At 39.7% G+C, this 10,537-nt stretch overlaps 1 protein-coding gene across 1 annotated transcript in view; it reads left to right on the top strand.

The window, feature by feature from the left end:
* The first annotated feature begins 219 nt into the window (after positions 1–219).
* si:dkey-183c6.8 (protein O-GlcNAcase) overlaps positions 220–10,537 on the top strand; it is a 28,610-nt gene continuing 18,292 nt past the window's right edge. Inside the window, exons 1-4 of the mRNA XM_037684172.1 lie at positions 220–378; positions 5,539–5,590; positions 9,896–9,993; positions 10,188–10,318. Of these exons, the coding sequence (XP_037540100.1) occupies positions 339–378; positions 5,539–5,590; positions 9,896–9,993; positions 10,188–10,318 (321 nt within the window). The 5' untranslated portion in view covers positions 220–338. The remainder of the gene's footprint in view (positions 379–5,538; positions 5,591–9,895; positions 9,994–10,187; positions 10,319–10,537) is intronic.

Here is a 10,537-nt window from a genome sequence, read left to right as displayed (position 1 = left end):
AACTAAAACTTACTATATCTAAATTAAATATCATAAGCCCAGGTTCTGAAAACAAGTAGATCAGATTTACACTAAATGCATTTTGACACGTCTCCTTTTTGATTGTCGCTTTCACACCTGCAAGTTGACGTCATAATCTGCCGCTGCGAGCTTTCCGTGCGCACCTGAACGCAGCACGGGAGCATCAGCGAGAAGCGTCGTGGAGGAGGAGGAGGAGAGGAAGAGGGGACGCGAATCGAGGAGAAGCATGAAGAAAATCCCCGGAATCTGAGCAGGAGGACGGGGAGAGCTTCCTCCCTGTCTCGTCGGAGGTCGACAGGAAGCGGAGGTGGGGCAGCATGGAGGAGGAGAAGCAGTTTCTTTGTGGGGTGGTGGAAGGTGAGAGAAGCCGACTTCATTAATGACCTCCCAGCTGGTCATGTGATCTATTTTTATTATGTATTATTTTGCCTTCAGGACACTAATTCTTAACTAAGCTGTATTAAAAACCCGTTTTGCTCCTTACTGTCTGCTGGGCGTGGAGGGGGTTGATGAATTTATTTATGAGGCTCGGATGGAGATGATGGAGAGGGAGTCAGCCAAGCAGCAGGCGGTGGGAAACACTGGGATGCTGTCTGGTTGATGGAGGAAGATGTTTGGAGCTTATCTGCTCAAAATAAAAAGACTAGGCTGAATATACTAAAACAAATGAGAGTTATAGGAATTAAAATATATATATATGATGTTACAAAATGGAGACTGAGGTCTGGCATGACACATACAGATGTTATGGAGATGCTGTGGGAAGTCTGTTATTTAGGTGATAAGAATGATAACAGAAAGTCTCAACTTTGGAGATGTGATTAGTAAAAAGGTGATGATGAGGAGAATAATGTTGGTGATTAAGATCATGCAAGGTGCAACTGAAACAAGTGTGTGTTTATGTTGCAAAAGGTAGATGATGATGATATTTAGTGACCTACTTCGTTTCTAATCACACCTGATGTTAGTTCGACATGCATCATTTTGGGGAACCAAGTCCTGCGAACCCTTTGAGTTTATTGCGTTAGTGAAAGTTTGAGATGTGACGCTCATGGACGATCCAAATCTTTGGAACGACTCTTTAAAACGAACGACGGGAGCGGAGGCGCAGACAAAGAGCCACTCTTTTTCTCCTCCTCATGTGACACAGACACACGTGCTCCTTCTTTGCTTTTCCGTGGCAAAGGGGAGGAGTGCAGCACTTGCTGGATATGGTGAACATGCGCTCAGGAGGACGGAGTGGGTTTGAGTAGTGACAGCTCATGTGGTCCGGCTGCGTGTCGTACATCAGCTGTACGTATGACGTACTCCGTTCAGGCCGAGCCGCCTGACTAATCGTTCAAAACTGATCAGCTCTTTGAATCTTAACTGGAGTTAGTAGGAGAGTGGCTCCGTGTCAAATCCAGAATTTAATTCAAACTCTTACTCCTAACCTACAAAGCCCTCAACAGCCTAGCTCCATCTTATATTTGAGATCTTATTGTTCCATATTTTTCTAACAGAGCGCTTCGCTCTCAGACTGCGGGTTTACTCGTGGTTCCTAGAGTTTCCAAAAGTAGAATGGGAGGAAGATTTTTCAGTTATCAGGCTCCTCTCTTGTGGAACCAACTTCCAGTTTCTGTCCATGAGGCTGACACTTTGTCCAGTTTTAAGACTTTCCTTTTTGATAAATCCTATAGTTAGGGTTGGCTTGTTATGCTGCTATAGGCTTAGACTACTGGAGGACAAACTGACCTCATTTCCTTAAATGAATTGTTAAAATTGAATAGTTTTCATTTGATACTATTTCTATCTTAACGTGATTCTTGACCTGCCATTGTGTATCTGTTCCTACTGGTCGACGCAGATGGCCACTTATCCCGAGGCTGGTTCTGCTAAAGGTTTCTTCATCACGAGGGAGTTTTTCCTTTCCACTGTCGCCTTCATGCTCGCTCAAGATGAGAGTCTGTGATGGAGTTAAACTCAAAGCTGCTCCTCAGATAATTAATGTTAAATTATTATTTTTATACGGATGTTTCTGTTTAGTGCCCCGAGACCACTTCTGTTGTGACTTGGCGCTTTATGAATAAACTGAATTGAACTGAGTTAAAAGGAATGGATCCACAAGATCCGGCTCCGTTCAAAGAACCGTAAATCCCATCTCTAGAAAGTTTACATAAACTTTTAAGTTGAGTAAAATCATCAAATGATATGAATGCAGTTATGAGTTCACTTCTATAAACTGAGCAACTTTAAATTAAACATTTCTTCTTAGTTTTCACCTAATCCGCATTCAAGCAGATAATCTTAAAGATTAGTTTGAGTTTTATTTTATACGACTTAAGTTTTGAAAATTCTTCAGGATTTTTTGAGTTTTTATAACAAAACTAAGGTCTTTCTAAAAAAAAAAACATTAACTAATTGCTTATTTGTTGATTTATTAGAGCATAATCTGATATTTGTTTAAAAAAAAAACCAGAGACAAACAGTTTGTAACTTGGAGCAGGTCAAAGAAATGTATGAAGCAAATTTGTTATAAGTAAATTAAAGTAAACGAAAAAAATATTTGTACTACAATCATAGCTTGAGTACAGCATCATTTATGGAATTTATTTACTTTTTTCTGATATCTAAGTTTTAATAACTTTATTTTTTAATTTAATTTAATTGTGCTTTTTAAGTTTGCAGTGATTAAACTTTTTTTTTTTCATGAAAAATGGCAGTTTTCTAATTATTGACATAAAACAAGATTCAAGATTAGATAATAAACCTCAAACCTAGACTTTGTTTTTCCATGTTTACTAAATCTAATAAAATATTTTCACCTGAATACTAAAGTTAATATATTTTAAACATATAAGCCTTTGATGCTGTGGGATCTTATAATTGATATTGTTTTGTTTAATTCATTATTTTATGACTGTTCTTTGCCTGAAATTATTTTACTAACTGTTTTAGTTGCTACTGCTGATTTTTAAAACTCATAACCTCAAACTTTGTTGAGTTCATATGTTGAAGAAATATGTATGTTTTATTTTTATATTTTTTGTAATTTCTTCTAATCAAACCTCTCTTGGACCCAGTTCACAACAACACTATGCTTAAATATGAACTTTGTTGCTAATTTTGCCTCTTGATTAATTCTTTTAACCGTCCAAACTCTTAAAATCTCAGTGAAATAGTTTTCACTAGATGCTATATTTCCTCCAACATGTTGGTTTCTCAAAGTCATCTCCAGAAGGGGTCATTTGTTATGGCTGTAGATGCAACACACACGTGCACACAAAACTAATACAATTGTAAAAAAATAAAATCCTTATTTGCACATAAAAGTATTTGGTTTGTTGGTGTTTAATTCACTCCTCAGCCTGACCCGCTTACTGTAGTCGGATACTTGCACACACAAACTGCAGACTTATTCAAAAACACCAAGGACCCAGAGGGACACTGGAGACGCTCCCATTTCTAAAAATAGAAAATGTGTTGGGAGAGAGTGCATGCAGATAAGTTGAGCCTGCAAATGCAGTGAGATGTGGCCAAGGAGCCACTGGAAGATCTCAGCTCCTGCTTCTACCCCCCAGCTGCTATTGATCCAAACGGACACTGCACCTGATCAGATTGGGGATAAAAGCAGCAGCCTTTATAATACTCCCTAAAAATATACAAATAGAAAATTCATCCATATTATCTTTACCCGCTTCTTCCTTTTCTGGTCGTGGGAGTCACTGGTGCCCTTACCCAGCAGGACATACCCACACCCTGGACATGTCTCCAGTCCATCACAGGGACACATAGAGACAAACGAGACAAACAACCATTCACGCTCTCACTCACACCTAGGGACAATTTAGAGTTACCAATCAGCCTAACATGCATGTTTTTGGTCTGTGGGAGGAAACCGGAGTACCCGGAGAATGCACAGAGAGAACACGCAAACTCCACACACAGATAGACCCCCCGGCCGGGACATGATCCTGCGACGGAAGCAACAGCTCTGAGCCATCGTGCTGCCCCAAATATAGAATAACAACAAAAAACGACTAACTTTAATTAACTACAGTCCTGCTTGAAGATTTGTGATGGTCATATGCAAAATGATGTTTGGGGGCTGTTATTTTGCCAAACTGTGATAAATAAATTCCTAAACCTAATCCAGTAGAATCCCAAAATTTAGTTTTTATTATGCCACTAAAACACTAACCACAGCTCACCGTTGCAGCTTATTTTAGTCTTATGTTTTACATTTTCCTAACAGAGCACATCGCAAACTGCAGGCTTACTTGCGGCTTCCAAAAGCAGAATGGGAGAAAGATATTTCAGTTGTCAGGCTCCTCTCTTCAGTTTCTGTCCGTGAGGCTGACACATTGTCCAGTTTTAAGACTGGCCTTAAGACTTTCCTTTTTCATAAATCCCATTATCAATTACTTCTGGAATTGCGCCACTCAAGGTGGCTGCATGTTGGAGCAGCTCTGTTGAATTCATTCTGGGTTACTGCTTTTGAAAACTTTAATTCCTCTTTTTCTGGATGTAAATCGCTCTTTTCGGATGACTGTTTCCTCTGGTATCGGATGCTGTGCAGCTGGAATGATTTTTACTGAAACCTTTTTACTTTTCAGTATTTGTTATGACGTGTAACCATGGCAACCAGTTTTTTTTTTTTTTTAACAATCAGGAGCAGCTGATTAACATCTCAAAAGCTCAAATACCTCAACTACAGCCCCAAATCCCAAATGAGTTGAAAAGGAGGTGCTGTGGATGAATTCCCGTCAACCTGGTGGCGGTGCTCGAGTACCTGACCACCGAGATCCTGGAGCTGGTGGGAAACTTGACTCGTGACAATGGGAGGACCGGGATAATCCCCCGGCACCTTCAGCTGTCTGTTCGTGGCGACGAGGATCTCGGCAGACTGCTGCGAGGAGTGGCCATCTCTCAGGGAGGAATTCTGGGCTTTTGGTCAGTCCTGCTGCCCCGGAGGACCGAGAGGCCCGCAGGATCTGTCCGGGTGGACTGATCGGTATCTGTGGCCAGATTCTTCAGATTCGCTGCAGGAGATCCTTCCTGCCCACAGCGATCAGCATCTATAGCAACTCTCGAATGAAACTGGGATAATGAGCTACGACAACACTTAATTTCCCTTTGGGATTAACAAAGTATTTCTGAATAGTTAGGGTTGGCTTGTTCTACTGCCTTAAACTTAGACTAGTGGTGGACAAATTGACCTAATTTCTTAAAATTAATTGTTAAAATTAAATAGTTTTCACTTGATACTATTTGTATCTTAACATGTGGTTCTCGACCTGCCATTGTGTATCTGTTCCATTTTCCTGATGGCTGATTAGACTCTGTTAAATGGCTTATTAACCATTATTTTATACTTAAACCAGCAATGAAACATTAAACTGTAAGATTTAATACATGGTCAATATTTCCTATTAGAGTTTATAAATCTGTCTGTTACCAGAAAGGTGTGAATTGATTATTTTCAGTATATAGGTAATGTTGCTTATTTGCGCTCATTTAAATGTGTTTTTTCTCCAGGTTTCTATGGTCGGCCCTGGTCCATGGATCAGAGGAAAGTTCTCTTCCAATGGTGAGCCTGCCATCTCCCATCACAGAAATTGAAGTGGCTCATACTTCTAACAACAAATACTCGTTAAACAAAAAGTAGAAGACTGGATTTTGATGTGACAGCAAACTGGGGTTTTATTGAAGCAAGAAATACCGACCCGAACAGTCTTATAGCTTTTCAGAGAACTCAACTTCATACAATTTCCTTGTTACTTTTATACCTCCTTCATGTGCCATAAAATCAGTTTTTCTGTTCTCAGCTCATGTTACATATACTCTTAATGAGGAATTTTCTGGGTTGGGCTGTCCCTGACGATGTTTCCTGTTCAGAACTTTGGCTCACACACATTTCCCATCAGCAAAATGCTCTGAAACGGAACCACAATTTTATGATTCAAAAGACTCCCTTTCCATATTTGGGAACAAGAAGTCCTGCATGCAAACGTTTCCCTTGGCATTCCACTTCAACCTCACGTGCACACTTTTTCACTACATAGCTGTGTTCTGTTTAGTACATATGTCTTGGACTAAAAAGTTTATTTCAAATTGAGTCTTTGTAGTGTATGTTTGCTAGCCTGTATGTACTTCTGAGTACGTAAAGTGTACATATAGATGTGACTGTGTGTATTCTATTGTAAACCTGGTCACAGGCCACTTGTTTCTGTTTTTGTAATGCATGAACATTGTGAACTGATGATTCACTGACATCCAGAAACAAGCTGGTATGTGAGTGAGGGAGATCACTTTTGAGATCCTCACAAGAATCTCTCTCACTTGCAGCTCGCTCCAGCAGCCTATTGAATTTGACGTGTTAAAGTGTTCGCACCAAACCGTGCAGCCCTTGAATGGTTCAAGTTGTACCTGTGAGATCAGCTTCCATTTAGGAAAGTGTGCCCCAAATTAATTGTGAGGTACCTCAAGGTTCTATTTTAGGCCCAGTCCTCTTCTCATTATACATGCTTCTCTTGGGCTTCATTATCGAAAGCACATCACTTTTTTACTGTTGCATTATTAAATTTATCTTTGTCTCAAGCTTTCTTCAATTCAAGCCTCGTTAAATTATTTTAGGATGCAGTAGTCCCTTGTTTATCGCGTGAGATCCATACCCTGAAACCCCGCGATAAGTGGAAAAAAGCCAAGTAGGAATAGTAGTAAGTAGGAGTTTATTTTATATATACATATACACACACACACACTTGCAATATTCTAAACAAAGTTTCTAAACGCTCTAAAAAGAGCACAGAATGTCATGACTTCAGCTCTTTGCATCCAGCTGCACTCAGCCACCTGCAAGCAGTCTTGGCCACGCCCACTTCTCCACTCTGCATAGAGAACAGCTGATCGGCTGCAGGAGGAAGCTTATCCTGCAGTGTGGGCTGCAAAGAGTTGCAGGAGGAAGCTTTTTCTGAAGCTGTCAGCTGCACAAACCTGCAGCAGGTGCTAAATAATTTAAAATTATGTATTATTTGATAACATTTAATCAAGATTAATGAGCATGAAGTTTTTTTTGTTGGATTCTTTAATTTATTTACATGTAAATTACATCTCTACTCTGTTCAAGTGTTGATCAGTACCATTCAAAACCATCACAACATAGAAATATTGAAAAAATATACGAGGATAACTTTTTTTTAAAGTTAAACATGTAATAAAGAGAGCATTGTTGCTCTAAAAGTAATTTTAAACAAGCCTGCAGGGTATTTTGAGTCGTGGCCAAAATATCACGCCTTCCTGCATGTGCCAAAAAAATCTTCTTCAAAGCATAAAAACTGTCTCGCTCTTTATGACTCAGCTCAACGCACAAGCGGCATTTTGAAAAGCATATTTAGTCTTATTTTATTTAAAAAACAAACAAGCACATAAGGAAGAAATCACTCAAACATACTTTAAATGTACGAACGAAGGACACAGCGTTCCTTTCTCATGCACACTCAAGTTCTTCGTAGCTGGAAGTGAACTAATTAATTCTTAATGCCACACACTTATCTAGAAGGATTAAAACTTAAATCCCTGTTTAAAGCTGGGACAAAGTTTTAATGCAGTGTGTACCTCTGCTTGCTTCTGCTTCTTAATAAACTATGTTCAAATCCAACCAAACCATTCTTGCACTGTGTTTTTGTTTTTTTCCAATTATGACACACGAAAAAAAGTTCGTTTTAAGTACCGTACTTTGCGCCATAAGTCGCCTCAGGCCAAATATGTCTAATAAAGTGGAAAAAAGCATAAATACATCACTTCGCCATATAAATCTCATCAGTTACACGTCACCGCTGATAACCTGAAAATGTGGGCCGGTGTGCCAAAAAAAAAAAAAATCGATTGGCTGCCAAATGGCGGTCGCAGGAGCGTACACGGGGGGACTTTAGCAAGAATTTAACAAGCTTAACACTTAAAAACAATTATTTGTTTGCTCAAAATTATATTAAAGGTTTGTATCAGTTGAACTTTTCCTTAATAAATGCACTTTAATGGTCAAATCAGCTGCATTTCAAAAGCTGATTCAAGGCTGCGGGAGCACGCAGAGGAAGGACTCGCTGTGCATTTCTTCACAAGTTAACAAGCTAACCACCTAAAAACAATTATTTGTTTGCTTGACATTATAGTAAAGGCGTGTCTCAGTTGAACTTTTAAATGCACTTTAATGGTCAAATCAGCTGCATTTCACCTGGGCGGCGTGGCGAAATGCAGCTGATTTCACGTTTGCTCCAGGAGTTCCGGAGAGAGACGACGGTGGCCTGTATGGCAAGCCAAGTGTCTCATTAATAGCCACTTTTACCTACGAATGAGACACTTGGCTTGCCATGTTGTTCGAGGGCCCTCTAGTGGCTGAAAATGGTAGTGTTCAATATTTTCCATGTCAGAATGAATGAAAACGCTCAGTTCTCAGCCAAAAGTTGTTATAACTATGGAGGGAAAAAAAGTATATTAGTTGCTTCGGTGTATAAGTCGCAGGACTTGCAAATTTATACAAAAAAGTGTGACTTATAAAGCGAAAAATACGGTAGGTTAAATATTGCATGAAACAGCCATTGTTCTTTATAATCTGTGCTGTATTCTTTACATCATCAGGAATCTGGTTTAAACAGACACACAACAACAAAAAAAAAAAAATCCAATCTATGAGCATCTGCTGAGTGTGTGGGCTCCAGATTTATTATTAGAAAGTTTGTTTTTGGACTCTAGTGTGGGGTGCAGCACAATAGCTGAGCGTTGCATAAGTTTGGCATGAATAATGCTGTCCATGGCGTCCAAATTTGTGTGTGCACGGTTGTGGGTTTGTGGGTGTGTAGGTTGCTGCTTTGTGGAGATAACTCACATGCCATCTGTCCAGGAAGTGAAACAGTGGCAAAGTGGGAATATGGCCCTCCTACAAATGAGCAACAAAGAAGAAAACAAGTCAAAAGACAGAAACATTCATGTCTGTGGATGTGCATGCGAATGGTTTCTGGTTCAGACATCCCTCCACTCCTAGTACTATGCTCTATTTATAATTCAGAAGCTTGTTTCCTGTAACCGACGCGGCCTTGTTTCATCACAATCAATACAGCGGATCAGTTTGCTTCCAGTTTGTTGCCGTTTTTATCTTTCTTCCTGTCCTCTCCTCACCATCAGCTCCTAAACTGTCGCTGGACGCAATCCTATCTGACAAATACAAGATGCAAAATATGGAACAGAAACTAATGGATGAAGCACAGCCAAGTTGCACATTGAATTTATAAAAGAAGTCAGTGAGGGATAGATATTTTTAGCAAAACAGCCATTGCATTGAAAGTCAAAACAGATGATCCACTCACCAAATTCATCCTAACCATCCAATTACCCTCACGTGAACTAAGAATGGAGTCATTAATTTAATTTTTCTTTTGCCTAAACCTTTAAGTTTGAGCAAATGAAGCATTTAATGTAACGATCTGGTGATGGTTGAACCCAAAACCCAGTGAGGACTCGGAGGACTCAGGTTTAAAAGCAAAAGTTATTTAATGAAAACAAACAAAAGGGCAGCAACAACTTACATGAACCATGAGAGGAAACTAAAGGAGACGAAGCCTTCCCCAGATAACAAAGAACAGGAGACGCAGATTTACATACACTAACGACAGACAGATGATAAACAGCTGTAAGAGACAACAGGTGGTAGCAGAAGCTAATTACATGAGGGAGAAATAGCTGGGACAGACCACAAGAGGAAGACACCACTAGGAACAGAGTCTAACAAGGAGCAGAGAAGGAAATAAAGACAAGAGAAACATAAAGAAAACAGACCAAAAGGACAGATTATGTCACTTAAAGTTGTATTTTAATAACATGTTTCCCTCCTCTCCTGTAGGATGCAGCGCTGGGGGTTGAACACCTACCTGTATGGTCCAAAGGACGACCTTAAACACAGACTGCTGTGGAGAGAAGTCTATTCTCCCGAAGAGGAAGGTAAATGCATCCGTCCATCAGAATGTCACTTTGTTAGTTACATTTATAGGACTCTCCAAGCTGTTGCCATCCAGTCACAAATAATCATTTTAAATCATCTTTCCTTCATGATAAACCATTTTATGTATGAGTTTTGTCTAGTTCTTAAATAATCTAATTTCAACTTTTTCCTTTTGCACCTTCTGTCCTCTCAGCTCAGCTGCGCACGCTCATAGCAGAGGCCCAGTTCAGAGGCCTGAGGTTCGTTTACGCTCTGTCTCCTGGTCAGGACATCGTCTTCTCTTCTTCCTGTGACCTGACGCTGCTTAAACGCAAGTTGAAACAGGTAATATGTGCAGGCAATTCCATTCAGTTTATTTATATAGCACCAAATCGCAACAGAACTTGTCTCAGTGTACTGAACAGAAACATTCACATACATACAAAAGTCAATTAGTAAAGTTCTCTGTCTAAGGAAGCAGCAGACGCGTTGAATCTTCACTTTGACGCAGTCTTCCATCCTGAGCAAGCACAAAGGCAACAGTGGAAAGAAAAACCTCATTTT

The sequence above is a fragment of the Nematolebias whitei genome, chromosome 1 (assembly GCF_014905685.2).
Source record: "Nematolebias whitei isolate Nwh7 chromosome 1, NemWhi1, whole genome shotgun sequence".
NCBI lineage: Eukaryota > Metazoa > Chordata > Actinopteri > Cyprinodontiformes > Rivulidae > Nematolebias > Nematolebias whitei.
The sequence above is the reverse complement of the archived record's forward strand: the minus strand, read 5'-3'. Positions and strand labels throughout refer to the sequence as shown.